The following is a 21765-nucleotide window of genomic DNA, read 5'->3' as shown; positions in this document are numbered from 1 at the left end:
GTTAGAACCTCCAATTTTTTGTGATCAGTCCATACCTCAAAAGGTATTCCCCCCCCTTACAAGAAATGACACATTAGCAATGCCCAACGAACTGCAAAAGCCTCTTTCTTCCAAACAGCCCACCTCCTCTCGGGTGTCAGTTAATTTTTGGAAAGTGTAACACAGGACTGTAATTTATCAATTGCATAAACATAGCCAGGATCTCCTGCAGTCCAAAAGGCATCACTTTAAATTGGAAGCTCCCCAAAGGACAATTAAAGGTGGTTTTCCACTCATCACCCTCCTTAATCTGGATCTAGTAATAAACCTCTCTTAAATCTAGCTTGGTAAAAACTTTTCCTTTAACCAGGTGGGCTAACATGTCCTTTATCAGGGGGAGGGGTACATATTTTTATACTGACCACATTTAACCCTTTAAAATCAACACATAATCTAAGAGATCCATCTTTCTTTTCCTTGAATAGCATGGGAGCAGTCACGCATGATTTGGCTGGCTGAATGAAACCCCGAGCTAAGTTTTTATCAATGTACTCTGTCAGTTCTTTCATCTCTCTGGGCATCATAGAGTACATCTTTGGTTTTGGGAGCTTGGAACCAGGCAGAATTTCAATAGCACAGTCCGTAGCTTGGTGTGTGTGGGGGGGGGTGGATGTCACATTCCTTTTCACTAAATGCTTCCGCTAAGTGGGGACAAGTTGAATCCCCAGCAGTCTTTAGGGTTTCACAGGGCTCCCCTTGAATCTCGCTGATGGCCAGTGTTTTTGTTTTATCATCAGTGGCAGGTGGGAGGGGTCCTGTCCCTAGCCTTAATTCTGCATTCCCTCTTCCCACCAGATGTTGGGATGCCATTCATCAAGCCACGCTAGTCCCAAAATTACTGCTTCAGTCATCTTCGGAACCACCACAAAACAGATGATTTCCCAAAGCCGGCTCATTTCCAAACACACAGATTCTGTTAGGTACATGGCAGGAGTACTTCAGATGAGGGACCCGCCGGCTTGCTCAAATCTCATGGGTAGGGGCAGTAGTTTGGCTTGGATGCCCAGTTTGAATATGGTGGGTAGGTTAATTAAGCACCGAGCTTAATTGAATAGAGCTTGAACTCTATTCAAGCTCATGCGGGCCCCTGTTTTGGGCACTATTAGCCTAGCGGGAATGGCAAAGGAGGGAATGTGCTGACTCACCATGAGGTCCTCCTTGCCTTATTTCTCATTGTCGTAAGGTGCCAGCATCTAGTGTGGCTCGGATCAGGTTTTGGCCTTGAGCTCGGTGGGAGTGGAGGCCTCGACGCTCGGGTTCTGACATGCCCAGTTTGACTTTTCTCTTCCCCCTCTAGGAGCTTTTCGTGGCTTTGCAATGGTGCCTGGCATGCTCTTGGGTTGAGGGTTAGGAGCTGGGCACTCCACAGCATGGTGGCCCATATGGCTGTACCAGTAGCACTTAATAGGAATCCTGGCTGGTGCTTGGGAGATCCTGGTGGCTGCAGTGGCTTGGGAGTGTCGGCCCTAAAGGCATTTCTCCTGGACACATGGCGGCTTGGGCTCGGTGGTGCTTGACTTTCTGGGGCGGTCCAACTCAATGTCCAGGACCACCGCCATGCTGTACCACTCACACAATAGGTTAGGAAAACCCCAAATGATGCAGGCTTGAAGTAACTCGTGATCTAACCCTGCTTGAAGTAACTGATCAGTGACCATTCTGGCCACTGCCCCAGCCAACCAGCAACTCTCCTGAATTCATGAACGTACTCCTTAGCAGGGCGGTCTCTTTGCTTCAGGTGGTGGATCTCCTTGGCCAGCACGGCTTGGGATTTAGATGCTCCACTAATAGGTTAATATTGTACAATTCAGGAGCCCCTTCATCATGGAGGTTGGTCACCCAGTTGGCTGCTTCCCCTCTAAATTTGCTGCCACAGCATGCACCAACATAGCCCCATCCAGGTAGGCATAAGCATAGCGATCTAAATGAGCCCACACCTGGTTTAGAATGGTTAGCTTCTCGGGGTCCCCATCAGAGTTGGGCTTGATGGGAGATGGCTCCAACCTTGGCAGAGCTGCCTGCACCTGTTTCTGGGCTTGGGACGATTGCTGGTCCTGAGGACGTGGCTGAACCACTCTGGACTTCTCTTGGCTGGGCTCTGGGACTGGCATTCTGAGGCCGCAACAGCGGGCTTGGTTGGGATACAGGGTTTGACATCACAGATGGCTGGGGGATGGGCGAAGTGGCACGGGCTCCAGCAGTTGGGCTGGGACTCCAGCAAGGGGAGGGAAAGATGGGTAGTTCTTGGCATTCCCCCCCCCGGCACCCACCTCCTGGACAACAGGAATTGTATCCTTTACCTCCAGCCTGCCGAACTTCTCCTTCAGCTGTTCGAGTGAGGGGCTGTGGACTGCAGACTGAAACCTCCATTCTCCGAAGTCGTCCCATCCCATCAACCACTTTCCTTTCTTGCTAGTCGTAGATGAAGATCCCTGGGATGGTAGCAATAAAAGCACTCTCCAGGAGTGCTCCTGCACTGAGGGGCAGCCTCTGCTTGATAGAGGTCTGCTAGGATCGTAGCTCCTGTGGTACCAGTTTCCCAGATTGGATTAACCTGGCCTTTGGCCTGCCAGTGATGCCTCCTAGGTGGCTGGAGCACCAGTTTGCACTCCGACAGCCGGAATTCCATTGCAGCTAGCAGTGGTTTCACTCTTCTCCATTTCGAATCTTCATCGAGTCTTTACCGCTCTCCCAAAAGTGAGTGGGTAGGCGGTTGGGGCCCAGCACCCCAAGAAAATGAAGTTTTATGAGATTTCGTTTAATTGTCATGATTCTGACAGAGACGAATAAAGCAGAACTCAGAGGCTTGCAAATTCCTCAAAGAACATCTTTATTAGTTACAAAGTATCAGCACAGTCAAGAGTGAAACCAAGTCTGGATACACAAGTAACAATTTTCCAATACAAAGTTAAATGTTCCACCCATAAAAGTTATGTAAGCAACTACATTCCCCAATATGATTATTTGGCAGGCTTTTTATGTAACGCCCAGTCCCTAGTCTCGGGAGCAGCCAATGACCTTGGTTCCCACAGGACAAAAGATTATTTTGACTAGGGTTGACACAATCCGCAAAACTAGATGTTTCACTGAAACAATTCATACTAATGGATTTTATAGCAGAAAATAACATACCTGCAGGGGTGTTGATGGTGTTCGTCCACCAGGATACCCAGCTTCAAAAGAAAAATATAACTGAGATACAATTCTTATATGTAGTTAATATCTTAGATGCATAACAGATTATGACTAAACATCAAGGCTTATAAAGGAGCCTGTGTGATAAACCTGTACCTCTCTTTCAGAACCAACTATTCATTTGATATTACAGCCTGGAGTGCTCTAATTTTTTGCCCAAGATAATTTTCAACAGTAACTGAAGCTATCTAATTACACTTGGTTACAAAAAATAGGAATAGAGTTAGTAGTAGATCTAGTGGACCAATGAACATGCTATGACTCAAGGGAATTACTATGATTCAAGGGAATGTGTCTGTCTAGTTTGGTGAAGACATGATACCAGAGCTGCCACAAAGAAGGGGGTCAACCTATTTTCCAAAGCACCAGAAGGCAGGACAAGAAGCAATGAAGCAGCCTAGAACTAAGGAGAAATTTCCTGATAGAACAGTTAATCAGTGGAATGACGTCTCTCCAGAACTTGTGGGTGCTCCATCACTGGAGGTTTTGAAGAAGAGACTGGACAGCCATTTGTCTGAAATGGTATAGGGTCTCCTGCGTGAGCATGGGGTCGGACTAGAAGACCTCCAAGGTCCCTTCCAACTGTTATTCTGATATTCAGTGCTTTTATTATAGCTGAACAAATTTTATTTATATCAAGTACATACTACTGCCAAAATTTGTGGTGCTAGACACACATATTGCACCAAAGCGATATAGAAATCTATAAAATACAAATCAGGATTCCCAATACCTGTCAACAGTAAGAAAGTATGTTCATTTTCCCTGATGCATTAAATCAGATTTTAGATTAACTGCTATAGGGTTTTTTGTTCTTTTTTTTAAAAAATTGTTTCCTTTCTCCTGACAGTGAAAACAACAACAACAACAACAACAACAACAACAACAACAACAATAATAATAATAATAATAATAATAATAATAATAATAATAATAATAATAATTTTATTTGTATACCGCCCTTCTCCCGAAGGACTCAGGGCGGTGAACAGGGCAAACATATAAAAGTACAAAGATACAAAAGTTAAAAAAGAATTAAACAAAATGCCCAAGCTAAAACAATAGGTAAATATATTTACAACAACAATAAAATCCCAACCCATCCCCCATCAGGCCAGGCTGGCTTGTTCGAACAAATAAGTCTTCAGATCGCGCCAGAAGGAGCGAAGGTCGGGCGCCATCCGGAGCTCAACCGGCAACCGATCCATAAATCTGGGGCGCCCACAGAGAAGGATCTCCCCCTGGGGGCCACCAGACGACATTCTCTGACCGGTGGCACCCTGAGCAGGCCCTCTCTGTGGGAACGCACAGGGCGGAGGGAAGTTGATGCCGGCAGCAGGTGATCCCTAAGGTACTCCGGACCCATGCCATGTAGGGCCTTGAAAACCATTACCAGAACCTTGAATCTCACTCGGAAGACAACTGGGAGCCAATGCAGCTCACGGAGCAGAGGTGTAACATGGGAGTATCGGGAGACTCCCAGCACAACTCTCGCGGCTGCATTCTGTACCAGTTGGAGCCTCCGAGTGGTCCTCAAGGGCAGCCCCATGTAGAGAGCGTTGCAGTAGCCTAAACGAGAGGTCACAAGCGCATGAGTGACCGTACGCAGGGCATCCTGGTCTAGATAGGGCCGCAACTGGCGCACCAGGCGAACCTGGGCGAAGGCCCCCCTAGTCACAGTTATTATGTGGTCTTCCAGAGTAAGCTGTGAATCTAGGAGAGTCCAAGTTGCGAGCCCTATCTACGGGGGGTAATAGCTCACCCCCCATAGAAAGAGATGGAATATTCTGAATATCCCGAGATGCCGGTACGCACAGCCACTCAGTCTTGTCGGGGTTGAGTTGAAGCCTGTTCCTCCCCATCCAGACCCGAACTGCTTCCAGGCAACGGGACATCATGTCAAGGGCATCACTGGGGTGGTTTGGGGTTGAAATAAAAAGCTGGGTATCATCAGCATACTGATGATACCCAACTCCAAAACCACGAATGATCTCACCCAGCGGTTTCATGTAGATGTTGAACAGGAGAGGTGAAAGGACCGACCCCTGAGGAACTCCACAAGCGAGAGGCCTCGAGGTCGACCTTTGCCCGCCTGCCAACACCGACTGCGAACGTCCCAGGAGATAGGAGGAGAACCACTGAAAAACTGTGCCTCCCACTCCCAATCCCCTGAGATGCCGCAGCAGGATACCATGGTCGATGGTGTCGAAAGCCGCTGAGAGGTCTAATAGGACTAGGACAGAGGAATATCCCCTGTCCCGGGCCCTCCAGAGATCATTCACCAAAGCGACCAATGCCGTCTCCGTGCTGTACCCGGGCCTGAAACCCGATTGGTACGGGTCTAGATAATCTGAACCAGTGGCACGGCTTGCCTTAAGAGGTTTTAGGTGCTCCATCACTGGAGGCTTTTAAAAAAAGACTGCACAGCCATTTGTCCAGAATGGTATAGGGTCTCCTGCTTGTGCAGGGGGTTGGACTAGAAGACCTCTAAGGTCCCTTCCAACTCTATTATTCTGTTATACTGGAATGCCATAGGCTCACATGCTGCTTCTTCCTAATTTCTGTACCAATTTTCTTTATTCTCACATGAAATATTGTACAGATGCATTTACACTGAGCATTCCTTGTGATCAGCTTCTAAGTCACTTTTAAAAGCTACATTAAGCAGCAACCACACAACTAATTCCAAAATTAAGCAGAAACACCAGTAGACAACAATGGAGCTAAGTCTGTGTACAGATGCTGTTTCTTGAATCAATGTCTATGCATGGGAACATTTATTAGGCTGTAATGAATTTTAGTTCTAAAGAAGCAAACATATGATTATGGCTTCTTCTTATTTGAATTATACCTGGTATTTGCACTGAACCACCTCCTCCATAAGTTTGGGGTTGAGGCTGTGGACAGCCAAAACCAGGACCAGCGGGAGGTACTCCAAAACCAGCACCTGGAAGAAAATGCTTATTACTTTGCAGATAAAACTAAGATACAATGCTATTATAACTAAAATATTTAAAAATACAATTTATGCAAAACAATCATTACCAGCAAAAGCTATTTTCCAATTGCTGCTTCTCTTATCCACACTGTGCCATACTACCCAAATTTTATGAGACAGATTTTTTTCTTTTAAAGTTTTATGTTAAGATTTATCTTGTTTGTAGACCTTTTTCCTAATATATCTTCCAAATAGTCAGCCTGTGATATAAGACTGGGACTGGTCCAGGGCATCAGATATGCAGAATCTTTAAACGTGACCAGGACTTGATCAATACTAGATTAGGAAACAAATAGCTGGTATGTATTTAATGTTGTTCCTTCGTTTTATTCTCACAATACATTATTGTTATACACTGTGATACAGCAGGATAGCAGTCATACTACCTGCTTGCTTAGATTTCTTGAAATATCAGATACAAACATTCAGCTCTCAAAAATCCACGCTGCAAACAGCACTTGGGAACATACCTCCAGGATAAGTTGGCATGCCACCAGGCTGAGGTAGTCCAGGGTATCCACTAGATGCAGAAGGATACCCACCAGGTGCAGTTGGGTAGCCTGCAATCCCTGGGAATTCCCCAGTTGGTGGAGCTACATTATATTCACTGCCTCCCACAGGTGGGAAGCCTCCAGGCACCGCAGGGTAAGAATACTGACTGGCAGGTGGATAAACAGATTCCTGTCCTGTAGGCTGAATAGAAACAACCAATCAAGTATTAGCATACTGGAAAACAGACTATTACTTATTTAATTAAGCAGCATAGGATCTACAGATGTTATAGCCAGCATGGCAATTACTGAAAATTCTGGGACTTAAGTCTACATGCCTGGGAAGCATCTGTCCTGGGGTTGGTTCCCTTACAACAGACATGTCAAACTCACGACATCACGTGACATCGAGCGATGTATCGGAGATTTTTCCCCATTGCCAGCAATGGGATGGGAGCAGTTTTGTCGTGACGTGTCCGGCACGTGGGCTAGCAATTTGACACCCCTGCCTTACAATGATAAAGATGCTTTTGGACAATCTTTCTCATGAGCAGTATAGCTCATTATGGCAATTATTCCTTAATCATCAAGTTAATGTCCCACATTTTTGTATGTGCATGTCCAACCACAGAATCTATTTCATCATGCCAATTTGTTCATATCCAGGCACAACCACATTTGGGTTTTCCTCCTCATACTCATCTCCCAGTTAAAAAGTCCTAAAAAAACTATTCTTGTACATGTTCCGCCTCAGTCATGTTTAAGATCCTTTCCTGACAATATATTTCTCATTCATGTTTCAATTTCTTCTATAAAAGTCCTTTCTCTTTTATTCTACAATATATTACAAGTCTCCTCTATTGTCTCTTGCCACTGAGATCAACTTGATAGAACTTAGCACAGGGGTCTTCAAACTTGGCCCTTTTATGACTTGTAGATTTCAACTCCCAGCCAGCAGTCATAAAAGGGCCAAGTTTGAAGACCCCTGACTTAGCACAAGTCTTTATCTATACTCTGCATTTCAGCAGGGTTGCAGCTCTACTGTTTTCAGAAGAATTTGTCAAATGTGATCAGGAAAGGTGCATAAACACATTTTTTTTGCTATTTCAAAATTGTAAAGTATAGAAATGTCTTCACTTATTTTTTGATATTAGGCAGGCTTTATTGGAAAATTATATCTGTAAATATAATTTCCTCCTGTAAATTTCCCCAGAAAGTTATCTGCATTTTCATTTTTTTAAAAAAAATCAAATTGTAAAAGAGCCTATTGCTAGAACCTTCATGGAATTTAATAGGCTTCATTTATTCACTAAAATCTAAAGTGCTTCCACATTCTACCAAATAATTGATCTATTAAGAAATGAACAGAAAATCTTAATGGGTAGAATGTTTCTAATTAAGATGAATGTTTTACCAAAGATGCTTTTTCTGTTTCAGGCATTACCAATACAGGTAGTCTTCAACGTACGACCACAATTGAGCCTAAAATTTGTTGCTAAGTGAGAAATGTATTTAAGTGAGTTTTGCCTCATTTTATGACTTGTCTTGCCACATTTGTTAAGTGAATTACTGCAATTAAGTTAGTAACATGGTTGTTAAGTGAATCTGGCATCCCCATTGACTTTGCTTGCCAGAAGGTCGCAAAAGGGGATCACATGATCCTATGACACTACAACCATCATAAATATGAATCAACTGCCAAGCATCCAAATGTTGATCACATGACCATGGGAATGCTGCAATAGTCGTGTGAAAAATGGTCATAAGTCACTTTTTCCGTGCCATTGTAACTTTGAACAGTCACTAAGCAAACTGCTGTAAGTCGAGGACTACCTGTACTTGCTACTGATACTCCATTTAAACAATGGCAGATGGATATTTCTAAGTGAATGTGGCAAGGGAAAAAACCAAGAATTAAATACAAATTATTGCAAGATGCTAAGGAAAGAGGAGGTTTGGGTTACCAGATTTGAAACTGTATTTCAATGCTTGCTGTTTAGTCTGGCTAAAAGAATGGGTAAATCTTCAGAGTAAGAGGTTACTTGATTTAGAGGGCCATGAATTAAGATTTGGATGGCATGGTTATCTACGGTATGACAAGATTAAAGTAAATGTCGATTTTAATAACCATTTAGTTAGACATGCTATCCTAAGAGTTTGGAATAAATATAAAACAAGGTTTTTTGTGAAGATGCCTCTCTGGGTGTCGCCGAAGGAAGCTGTTTTTAGAAAGGAAATGGTGGCGAAGCCAGAGTGGTAGACTTTTGGGCAAATATCTTTTAATTTTGATGATGGTAGAGGACAGGAAGGCCTGAAGGAATGTTGTCCATGGGGTCATGATCGGTCGGACACGACTTCACAATTAACAACAATTTTGGTGACCCTATCCTTGAATCTAAAGAGGAGTTAGAATCAGAATGACGTGTCTGCCATTGGTTTACATATTTACAATTGAAAGATTTAAATCAGAAAAAAGGAGTTATGGGTTTGACTTTCTGAAAAATGAATTGGAAATCCTACTGCATGCTAATGAAGAACACATTATTACTAAGGTCTATAAATTGTTATTGAATTTGAATTTGGGGAATATGTGAAGCATTGCATGGGCAAGAAACTGTGAATATAATGTAATGCTTGAATAATGGGAGAATATGTGGATGAAAATGTCTAAAATTTACAGTAAATTGTAATTTAAAATAAAATTTTTACAAGGTGATGTATCATTGGTATTTAACATCAGATAAGTTGTCAAGAACGTATAAAGGTATTTCAAATGAATGTTGGAAATGCAAATGTAAAAAGGGGCCTTTTATCACTTATGGTGGACATGTGATAAAGCAAAGAAATACTGGAGTAGGATTCACATCTTAATACAGAAGATTCTCATAGTGAATATAAAGATAAAACCAGAAGAAGGCATTTGAGATCTTTATGTCTGACTCTAGGTATACTTTCTATATTTCCTATTTAGTGTTTGAGTTTGTCTTCCTTCCCATCGCTCCTTCCCTCGTTATTTGATTTGTTTTCTTGGGGTTTTTGCTTGGAATTAGGTCCTGGAGCTCCTAAAGATTGGGCACAAAAACCAGGAAGAATCAATTCAGAAAATGACTGGCTGAACTTATCAGGAGGGCTTTAAACTAAAATTTGGGGGGTGGGGGGGTGTAACCAAGTTTAGGATCTCCAGGACCTAATTCCAAGCAAAAACCCCAAGAAAACAAATCACATAATGAAGTACAGAGCAGTGGGAAGAAAGACAAACTCAAACACCAAATAGGAGAAATAGGAAGCATACATAGTCTCAGACATAAAGATCTCAAATGCCTATATACAAAGAAAGAAGATAGGCTTAAGATACAGGAGGATCTGGACAGACTTGAACACTGGGCGCTATCTAACAAAATGAAATTCAATGGTGAAAAAAGTAAAGTTCTACATTTAGGCAAAAAACCCCAAATGTACAGGTATAGTAGGGGGTACCTTGCTCAATAGTAGTAACTGTGAGAGGGATCTCGGATGTGGGATCCCCCACACTGAATCAGCAATATGCAGCAACAGCCAAAAAAAATGCAATTCTAAATTGCATTAACAGTGGGACTGAATCAAGATCATGTGAAGTATTAGTACCACTCAATAAAGCCCTAGGAAAGCCACACTTAGAATACTGCATCCAGTTTTCCCCACCACATTATAAAAAAGATGTTTAGACTCTAGAAGAGTGCAGAGAAGAGCAGCAAAGATGATTAGGGGCCAAGAGGCTAAAATGTATAAAGAACAATTGCAAGAACTGGGCATGGCTAGTCTAGTGGAGAGAAGGAAAAGGGTGACATGATAGCAATGTTCCAATATTTGAGGGGCTATCATAGAGAGGAGGGGGTCAACCTATTTTCCAAAATACCCAAAGACCAGACAAGGAACAATGGACAGAAACTGATTCAACCTAGAAATAAGAAGTGTTCTGACAATGAGAACAGTCAACCAATGGAACAGCTTGCCTTCAGAAGTTGTGGGTGCTTCATCACTGGAGGTTTTCAAAATGAGATTGAACGGCCATTTGTCAAAAATGATATAGGATTAGGGTTGGTCTAGACGATCTACAAGGTCCCTTCCAACTCTGTTGTTGTTGTTAATTTTTCTTCTGTGTTTAATGGAAAAAGACTTGGGGAAAAATGGAACTTTGATATTATATATGTTGATGGCAGCAAGATTACTTTACGCACAAAAGTGGAAGGACACTTTGATTCCTACAATGGATGAATGATTGCAAAAGTTGATGGAGTTACCAGAGATGGCCAAATTGACTGCTTTGATCAAAGAAAAAAATACAATAACTTTTGTTTTTATTTGAAAACTGCTTCTGGACTTTGTGCTTGAGGTGGGAAAAATGAAACTTTGATTTTGGGCTTTCCTGAATAGATAGGTTTGTTGTTATAGAAATGGATAGTTTATATTATTATATAAAAGTAAAAAGTTGAAGTTTGATGCTATTTTTATTCTATTTTTCTATTATTATTATTATTATTATTATTATTATTATTATTATTATTATTATTATTATTATTTTATTATTATTATTTTATTGTTATTTTGCACCAAAGGGAGTCAGAAGTCAGCCCCTTCTCTGTTTTCCTGTGCCCCACACTTTTCCTTCCCCTTTCCCTCCCTTATTTTCCTGTTTTCTTTTATTATTTTTGTATTTTATATTATAAATTAATAAATTATAAAAGAGAAAAAAGAAATGAACAGAAAATCATTGCTATAGTTTTTTTCATAAATAGAATGTATGAGGCTTTATTTTACCAATCTCAAGATAGATTCAGATCAAATTGTGCTGCTATTAGTTTATTACATAAATTGCTCAATTGTCTTCTTTTCTGAACCTTGGTTTCTCCAGCCCCCAGCATATAATAACCAAATCAATACTTGCAGGATAACCAGGAAAAGATGGGTAGCCTGACGGAGGATATCCTGGGTATGACATTCTGTAAGGTAAGAAAAAAACACTTGACACCTTCTGTAGAATTTCATCATTTCAAACACTGGAGCACTAAGGAACTCACAGAAGGCAGAGCAGAAGCATATAAAACTCCTTTTATTCACATCACTTTTTAATTGTGTATCTATGTGTGTGATATACAGTAAGACCTGTTAATAATAATACTTTTTATTTGTTTTAAATTTTTCAAGTGAATGCTTTACTTTTTAGGAATTCATGAAAAAAGAAAGGAAGAAGAGCCTGAGATTAATTCATTCAATTAGTTATATTTTGGCTATATTATAAATGAATCATAGCAAGCATATGTCTGTCTGACAGCTGGTTGCTTACCAAATGTTCACCGAATACCCAAACAGATAAAAAACAAAGCCCAGATTTCTCAGCAATGGGAAGTATTTGCAGATACCGAAATTGTAAACAAGGGCTATGCAAAACATTTCAAAGAGGTGCTCTGTCATGTACCGTTTTAAAAAAATCTCTCTTGAAATTATTAATACATTTAGGTTTCTTGGAAGGCCCACACAACTACCCTAAAGGCCATCCCCAGCTGTCTTTGTACACATGTGAAAACACCACTTAATTGGCAATCCCAATGAAAGTGCTGTTTGTATATTCACACATATGTACAGACCACTGAGGACAGCTTGCAGAGCAGCCACACAAATGGCCACTGTAAAAGATACGAGTATTTTAATGCTTCTAACAAGGATGTCCATGCACAATCCTAAAGATCACTTTAAAAATGCAAAAGTATAAAGCTTTAAGATCAATTTTGTTGGGCTAAGCCTAAGAATGACATACAGTGAGGAGAAAAATTATTTGATCCCCTACTGATTTTGTACGTGTGCCCAGTGAAAAAGAAATGATCAGTCTATAATTTTAATAGTAGGCTTATTTTAACAGTGAGAGACAGAATAGCAACAGAAAAATGCATTTCAAAAAAGTTATAAATTGATTTGCATTTTAATGAGTGAAATGAGTATTTGACCCCTTCACAAAACATGACTTAGTACTTGGTGTCAAAACCCTTGTTGGCAATCACAGAAGTCAGACATTTCTTGTAGTTGGCCACCAGGTTTGCACACATCTCAGGAGGGATTTTGTCCCACTCCTCTTTGCAGATCCTCTCCAAGCCATTAATGTTTCGAGGCTGAAGGACGAACCTTCAGCTCCTTCCACAGATTTTCTATGGGATTAAGGTCTGGCTTGGCCCCTCCAGGACCTTAATGTGCTTCTTCTTGAATCACTCCTTTGTTACCTTGGCCATGTGTTTTGGGTCATTGCCATGCTGGAATACCCATCCACAACCCATTTTCAATGCCCTGACTGAGGGAAGGAGGTTCTCACCCAAGATTTGATGGTACATGGCCCTGTCCATCGTCCCTTTGATGCGGTGAAGTTGTCCTGTCCCCTTAGTAGGAAAACACCCCCATAGCATAATGTTTCCACCTCCATATTTGACGGTGGGGATGGTGTTCCTAGGGTCATAGGCAGCATTCCTCCTCCTCCAAACACAGCAAGTTGAGTTGATGCCAAAGAGTTCGATTTTGGTCTCATCTGACCACAACACTTTCACTCAGTTCTCTGAATCATTCAGATGTTCATTGGCAAATTTCACTTTAAGAGAGTGCTCCTAATCTCAGCTCATTCCCTTTATAAAAGACACCTAGGAGCCAGAAATCTTGCTGATTGATAGGGAATCAAATACTTATTTCATTCATTAAAATGCAAATCAATTTATCACTTTTTTGAAATGCATTTTTCTGATTTTTTTTGTTATTCTGCCTCTCACTGTTAAAATAAACCTAACATTAAAATTATAGACCAATCATTTCTTTCTCAGTGTGCAAACATACAAAATCAGCAGGGGATCAAATATTTTTTCCCTCACTGTAGAACAATTCATCTGGAGTTCAGTTCTTTATTTCCTTACCCACAATAGATAGAATCCTACCAGACTAAACCTTTATTACTCTGTCCTGGGACAGCAAAGTAGTGGCTATCCTGACTCTCTTTCTCTTCCTCTGTCTTGGACCCTGATGAAGATTTTTCTTTCAACAATTTAGCATCGCAGATGGGACTCCTGACTATTTATTTATTTTATTTATTTTAATTCCATTTATATCCCGCCCTTCTCCGAAGACTCAGGGCGGCTTACAAGCTTAGCAGTAAATGAATGGACTGGGACTGGTAAGCCCCATCTTGCCGGCAGCAGACCCCCTTGTGTCTGTAGATGGGTTTCCCAGGCCCTGCCCATGTGGAGTGAGGGTAGTAAAGGGAGTTTTGAGTTTGAGTTCAAGGGCTGCTTTGGAAAGAAAGTAAGAACCTCTAAATTTTAACTTTAAAGCCCAGGGGAGTGAGAGAAATGTGTGTATGTCTGTGTGTGTAAGTGAGAAGACCCTTTTCCCAATCATAGTGGGATCTTGTACCCTCTGGCCTTTCCTAACCACCAAAAGATCTGTTCAACCAACAGACTCTGGAAAGCATGGGGGTTTGGCCAGAGCACAGGATCTTTTGTAAGGGAAAAGTGAGAGGCTGTGTGAAAATGGAATGGAAAAGTGAGTGAAAGAATCAGATTTGGCCAACCAGCTGATAAGGCCCTGTAAGCAAAGCGTATTTGCAGGAGGGGCCCATACTACTGCACAAAGCAGAGGTCCTCCCAGAACCCTCCTGGGTCTGAACACTGACGGTGAATGAAGGAGGTGCCCGTACCTGCTGAGCCAAGGGCGGCAGGTCCTCCCAGACCAATTTTTGGTCTGAAAAGTGACAGTGGGAAGTTCCCTACTTAGGAGGAGACCATAGTCTGTGAGGGAACCAGAGTCCTCCTAGATGTTTTTTTTGTGTGTCCGAAAACTGACGATGGGGCGGCAAGGTTAGTGTCGCTAGGAGTGGCTAGGCAGTGCCCGTAGGATTGTGGGAGGCATGTGCAGACCTGATGGAAAGCTCAAAAAATAATCTTTTGTTATAATTGGCCCAGAATATTGGACTCTATAAATTTATTTTCTATCTAAGAGAACTTTTGCCCTGATCTTTAGACTTTATGGGTTGGAGGCTCCCCCTTTTTGGAGCCACTGCAAGGATCTTTTTCTGCTGCCTCTATTAGTGTCTTCCTCTTCCTGCATTAACAGTTTAAAAGCTTGTTTCCCCACATCCTGGAGCCCCCATAGAAGAAATAAATGATCTTTAAAAAGGCAGAAACGTCTCCCTCCCCCAGACAGAAAACTCAGCAGCAACCAGCTTTTAGAAGTACAGATGTGATAATCCATTCAGGAAGGTTGGAGCCAGGAAGCTAGAAGCTGATGAGATTAGGACGACAAAGAACCCTAAAATCTACATACCCCACACAAACTCTAAAAGATATGACCTTTGGGGACATAATAGGATTAACCCACCAATACCAAAAGGGCACACTCAGGCTCAGGTTAAAGTACATGACACAGGAAAGACAAAGTCTCAAACAGGAACAGGAATCAACCTCAAAAGCCCAAGAAGGTATAAAAACCCACCACTCCCAGCTACATGTGGTCAGTTCCCAGAGCCACACTTCTGTCTGGCTTTGCTCTTCATTAAACTACACCCTTTTTCTAAAGCAGATTCTATTTTGTTTATTCCCAGCATGGACTGGACCTTGATGATTTTTCTTTCAACATATCTTATCCTGCTCCTGGCTATGCTGCTTCTTATCTCAGTCCTCTTTCTTTCCTTCCTGGGAAACTGCTACTTCACTCTAATTCATCACACTAATTCGCCCTCCATTGGCATCATCTCGTCACAAATTCAAAAAACTCTCCTCATAAAAAAACTAAGAAAACAATAATTATAGTGTTCTAGGGAAAGTATCTAATAAGAATGAGCAATTCTTACATTTGATGCCATGATCTTAAATCCAAAAGTGTTTGCTTATAGGTAAATAGTATTTATTTAGTTTAGCTTCTTTCCAAAGAATCCCTTATGCTTATCAAACGTTTTATGGATTTTCAGTGCATGGTGAAAAAATGTTTAATAACTGAAAAGATAAACACAGATATTTCTGTAAATAATTCTCAGGTCACTTCAAGACAGAATTTGCTCCTCAGACCTCTGCCCAAAATTCTTTAACTGGAGATGCCAAAAAAAAACTTTATATGGGCAGCTATACAGTAAACAGAGAGTATAGAGTGAATGAACAAATGGATAAATAAATGCTAGAAGATTTCTGGCTACATATTTTGTTATTGGGGCAAAATCACAAGTTTCTGTGAAACATTTAAATTCTAAAGTAGCCATCACCAAATCTGGCACTGTCCAAATGTTTACTTCGTTACATATGTATGCCAAATTCTGCAAGTAATATCTCAAATTCAAGAAAACTAATTAAGCTTTCAGAAGATATTATTATTAGTAGCAGTAGTGGTAATTTATTTCCTTCCTTTACTCTATACAGTTCATACATAATGTCTATTTTCCTGTAACAGCCTTGTGAAGATAAACTGGCCAAAAGTCATCCAGGTGACTTAAGGGAAAACCAGAACTTACATTTTCTTGCTTTTAATAAAGCACTTTAACCACAAGTGGCTGTCAGATTTATCCAGTCATTATTCAAAAGATTTTAATATGGATTCTAAACAGACAGAGTCTGCAACAACTGTGATACTGAAGAGCTTCCCTCTTTGGGACATGTATGCAATATCATGACCCAAGCAGAATGGGGGTAGGCATCATGGTACAACTGCTGACATCCACCTGACCCCCTTGCCCCTGCTCTATGGACACTGCATATCCCCAAATTAAAGAAAAGATTGTATTTATGATTGCTGTACTTGAAACATCACAAATTATCAATTGTAGTTGGGAGTTAAGTTTCTCATCAAACTAAGTAGGACTAACTAACAGGACAAATATTGCATTTGTCCAAGTCACCAAAGATAACCAGAAGATAAATTTAGATTTAGATTTTTATGGCAGAAACATGAATGCATGTTTTATTATTAGCATTATTACATCTATTTCATCTGTATTTTCATCAACAATTCAAATATATATTCCTTAATACATGAAAATAACAAACCAAGGCTTTCATGCATATATAATTACAATTATAATTGTAAATAGCCCAGACTTGCTGAGTTGGATAACATATAATTTAAGAAAGTATGGTTAGTCACATAGCCAAATTTAGATTAAATTTGGGGAAAGGTGAAATCCAGGCGTGAGCTGGGGGAGCGGCATGTGAACGGAGGAAATCCCAAAGAATATAAGGACATGAGGGATGTGTTCAGTGAGAAGGGATCAAATAAGCTCCCACCTCACCAGACTGCTCCATAGAAATACTGCCAGGGGCTACATTACCTAAGCCCAAACTTTTTTGATAACTCCAAAAGTTCTGGAGGAACTACGTTCTTTTATAGACAAAAACCTTGAACGGGGATTCATTCATTGATCCTGGGTGGCCGCCCCAGTTCTATTCCAGGGAAAAAGAGGCTTATGCAGTATGCTGGGCACTTCTAATTTGGAGACATTTCCTGGAGGGAAGCAGAATACCCTTTTAGGTGTGGACAGATTATAAGAATTTAGAAGCACTTAAGACAACCCCCTCAGAGGCTATCGCTCAAATAAGTCCAGTGGGTACAGTATTTTAACCATTTTGATTTCACTCTAGTCTATACTATCTCCCAGGGGAAAAATCTTCCTTGCATGTGCCTTGTCCCGAATGCCTCAATATAATAGCATCAAAGCAGAAGTAATCAGACCCATAATCCCATCTTGGCAACTTGCGGCCCCTGTAACCATCTGAACCCAAGAGAAAACGAAACACCAACTAGATAACAATTTAGGCCCACTTAAGAGCTGCACTAAAAACTGATAAGCAGTTTCAGACTTATAAGAGCGAATGCTCTATGTGGGATGGACTGGCTTGGGCGGGTGCTAAACTGTATCTACCTGAAAGCCAAAGACTGGTGGTCTTTGGGAGAAGCCATGACTCCAAAATTGCAGGGTATTTTGGATTTGTAAAGACCTTACATCTAATTAGCAGACAATTTTGGTGGCCCTTCCTAAAGAAAGATATTGAAAGCTATGTGGCTAGTTGCCCAATCTGCACGTCAGCAAAGTGGCACCAAGGGAATACCCCAGATCTTCTTTAGCCAGTGGCTGAGCCTAATGTACCATGGAGGGAAATTTCCATGGAGACTTCATAATGGAACTTCCTCAGAGCTTGGGAAACACAGTGATCTGGGTAGTAACAGACCTATTCTCCAAGCAAGGGCATTTTGCTTCTCCTTCAAACCTTTACTTTTCTTTCCTATGCTTTGTTTTGGTACTCGGCCTGAAGACAGAGCTGAGGGGGGAAAAGCTCTTTCTCTTATGCAGCCTGCAAAGGGGTGGGGGTGGGTGGGGATAAACTGCATTAGAAGATGAACAATTTCAATTCTGGCTTCTAGTCAAAATTCTATAGTTCTATAATTAATCCTCTTTCTTGGCTCCATCTGCAGGTGCAAAGAATGGTCAAATTAATGAAATATTAAACGATTAGCTAATCCTGCTCAGGCCTCTTCAATCAGCAAAATTCCTCTGAAAAAAGGTTTTGTATTATCAGTATTAGTTCTTCATAAATATATTTTACATATTTTTAGATAAGCATTATATAAAAATTAACTTGAAATGCTGCTATATCTGCAGTACTTCCAAGAGCCAGCATTAACTGGAGAAGTACGGTGTGCAATTGTTTATGATGTAAAATTCACTGGCAGCTACCCCAGTGGCACAAATTTCTTAACAAAAAGTTGGACAATCTGTAGCTTGCATGGTGCCCTCAGAAAAAGTGCAAGCAGGCCTATCTGGTTTGCCTGCTAGCAAGTAGATCAGTCTACCAATGACGAAATTGTAGCAGAGAAGCAGGGATTTTCAGCAGCTCTGCTTAAGAAGAGCACAATGTTTTCCCCGTGGTGCTGAAAACTGAACTGAAGAAGTTTCTTGGTTGAATGAGAAGCCAAACATTTTCAAGGGGGGAAAAAAGTCCTTTTGACAAAGTACCTTTGGGACAACCATGATCTGGATGACGGAGAATTTCCATAGACATTTGCTGAAAACTGTATTTCCCAGAACAGCTGGAAATCAAATTCCTGGGAGTGAGGAAAATTATCTCCCTTAGCTCAAAAACTTCCTGGAGGGAACAGGATGGATGTGTGAGGGCGTTTCCATGCATTCACAGATCTACTTTATTTATTTATAAAATTTATTTGCTACCCATCTCATATCCAGTCTCTAGGAAAACAACCTACTCTATGGCTGCTGACCTGTCTTAGAGCAGCTAAGGAAGCAAAAACAATTGTCAACGAAGGGATTAATGACTTCACGTATTCTGATTTCTACTAGCTGCCACCGCCATAGGTCAAATTAAGGAGAAAGATTAAACACAAAGACTGTCCTGATAAGTGCTTTAATTTAGCATGCTTTCATTAATTTGCTCATTATATAACCAGCCGCTAGAGAAAAGCGGCAAGCAAAAAGGCCTTGAATCGTTTTCACCTCTGCACTGACTTGTACATAATTTCAGGCGCTTTTATTCCGAATTTTCAGTTCATGAATGACTATATTCACAATGAGAAAGTTTGCTTAATGATCTGAACGGGGCTTTAAATGGAAACAGGAAACAGGGAGCGGAGTGCATTAGCTTGTTACAGCAGGAGGCACCCGAGCCCCACTAACTGGGACATCCCCCCCCCTTAAAACAGCATTATTTTTTTAAGCAAAGATCCAGAAAACTAGGAGCATGCACACGCCCTGCGAGAGAAACCTGAATAAGGAGGGAAAACGCCCGTCTCCGAAAGGGATTGTTTCTGCCGCCTCAGATGGAGCACTTCCCGGCTCGGCCTCCCTTACCCCTGCACTCGCCTGGAATGTGGCTAAGAACCTCGGCGTCCCCTCCGACCACCAATGCGCAGTTAGAAGAGCAAAATGGAGACGGGCGAGGCGAGCCTGTTCCGCCCCTTTCCTGGTCCGAGGGCAGGAACGTTTTCGCCCCGCCTGCCTTCCGCCTTCTCTGGGCAACGTTAAAGGCGAAAGTGGCTCCGGCGGCTTCGCCTCCGGAAGTACGAACTTCGGCATCGGCTGCCCATCCCTGTCCGTCCTTGCCACGGGACGGAGACGGACTGCTAGACTACCGCGGAAAGATCGGCTGCGCTCCAACGCCTGCCACCTCTCATCGGGGACTGCTACTTGAGCGCTAATCTTCCTCGCTCCCCTCGAAGGAGTGCAGCACTGCCGCAGACCCTCTCTTGGAAAAAAGCAGGTGCGGAATTGGGAATCAGCCCTGTGAGTTAGGTCTTGCGTCCCACGTTCAGGAGAGAGAAAGGAACTTGTCTGGTCAAACTAAGGATACGTAACTGCCCGCCCACAATTTTGCTTGTTATAGTTAAATGAAAACTTAAGTTTTGCTTCAACTTTAATAGATTCTATTAAACCGAGGAAAAAGGATTTATCTAATGTTTTTTTGTAAGGGAGCCAGGGGAAAATCCACTGAAATAAAAGCACACTTGGCATATAAGAAGCTATCATAACTATAGATCTGCTATTCTTGGCAATGCTGTGCCATCAAGGATCTGAGTCAGACGTTCAGGTAGTCCTCAGTTTGCAACCAAAATTAAACCCAAAATTTTTGTTACGAAGCAAGACAGTTGTTTTGCCCCATTTTATAATCTTTCTTGCCAGTTATTAATCATTGCAGTTATTAAATGAATCTGGCTTCCCCAATAACTTTGCTTGTCAGAAGGTCGGGAAAGATTATCACATGACCCCAGGACACTGAAACTTTCATATATATGCCAGTTGCCAAACATCTGAATTTCAATCATGTGACCGTGGGTAGGATGCAATGGTCATGTGGAAAACAGTAATAAATTGTAACTTCTATTGTAACTTCAAATGGTCATTAAATGAATTGTTGTAAGTTGAGGACTATTTGTATTGAGCTACACAATATCTGCATGGGATCTTGATGAAACTTCTGTCATATTCCAATTCTCATTTCTGTATATAAAGTAAGTTCAGATCTGATCATCTTTGCCTCCCAAACCTTAAGAGACTGGTATCTGTATAATTTTAAAAAGCAAAATTGAAAAAAAAATAGAATGAGAACAGATTCAGGTAAATAGTTCGGGTCCATAGGAATTGTATCAAAATAAGTGCAATTTGGCAAAAAAATGTTGAGAGAACTATAAGTAGCAGGCATTACCAAATTAAACACCATCTGGTTTAGAGTTCTGTTTCAACAGCAGTCAATCAGTATCTGTGGAAAGGGCCAGCAATAGTACCTCCCATTTATCCCATTCATCACTGAAGAGAAAAATCTTGAACAAGACCAGATCTTTAAGATCAAGATGCCAATTCTATTCCCCTATCTGGCAGTATTACTGCAGTATCCTGTATCACCCACATCAGGAGCTGCATACAGGGAAATAATGTTTGATTTATAATTCAAATTCCAAACACACCTATGGAGCATCAATCCATAGTAGAACTGTTATTCATATATAAAGAAATATATCATAATCATCTGACTTCATCACTGCATTAATCACTAGACCATCTTCCACTTTCTCACTAGATAGCCAAATTCCCAAGCGTCTTCTCCTGAAAGGAAAATCCTTGAAGTAATGATATCTGTTCTTGCTCAAGGAAAAGGATTAAACTCCCTCTCATGAGTCTCTCCTTCCGTGAGACCATCATTCCATAACAGATCAATCACTGTTTTCATTTTCTCCAGGTCAACTACCTAAAGGAATTTCCTGAGACCCAGGTTGCTATTTTCATCTAAGCACATACCTACAATTTCTGCTGGCAGGTTGTGGTACTGTGATACAAGAATGTATTAGCTTTCACAGCCTTGTTAATTTTCTGCATTCATAGCAGTTGAAACACTGCCTTGCACTTTAACAAAATCTTGTTGTTTATGATTTTTTTCATCAACTTCAGTCCCACAAGTCTCTATTCTAAAAGAAAGTAATCTGTAAGACAGGGAATGCGACAGATTAATTTTTTTTCCTACAATCCTATTCCTATACCCATCTAAA

At 41.3% G+C, this 21765-nt stretch overlaps 1 protein-coding gene across 3 annotated transcripts in view; it reads right to left on the bottom strand.

Moving 5' to 3' along the window:
- Window positions 1–19686, bottom strand: part of ANXA7 (annexin A7) — a 45774-nt gene extending 26088 nt beyond the window's left edge. Inside the window, exons 1-5 of one of the 3 annotated variants that reach the window (XM_081329591.1) lie at window positions 19589–19686; window positions 11648–11702; window positions 6703–6925; window positions 6086–6181; window positions 3172–3212 (exon numbers count right to left, since the gene is read on the bottom strand). In XM_081329591.1, the coding sequence (XP_081185717.1) occupies window positions 3172–3212; window positions 6086–6181; window positions 6703–6925; window positions 11648–11701 (414 nt within the window). In that variant the 5' untranslated portion in view covers window position 11702; window positions 19589–19686. Of the gene's footprint in view, window positions 1–3171; window positions 3213–6085; window positions 6182–6702; window positions 6926–11647; window positions 11703–19490 lie in introns of all 3 variants that reach the window. The other 2 variants (XM_081329589.1, XM_081329590.1) reach the window with 2 other exon arrangements.
- Between the last annotated feature and the right edge of the window lie 2079 nt (window positions 19687–21765).

Source organism: Vipera berus (assembly GCF_964194415.1).
Source record: "Vipera berus genome assembly, chromosome: 5".
Classification (NCBI taxonomy): domain Eukaryota; kingdom Metazoa; phylum Chordata; class Lepidosauria; order Squamata; family Viperidae; genus Vipera; species Vipera berus.
The sequence above is the reverse complement of the archived record's forward strand: the minus strand, read 5'-3'. Positions and strand labels throughout refer to the sequence as shown.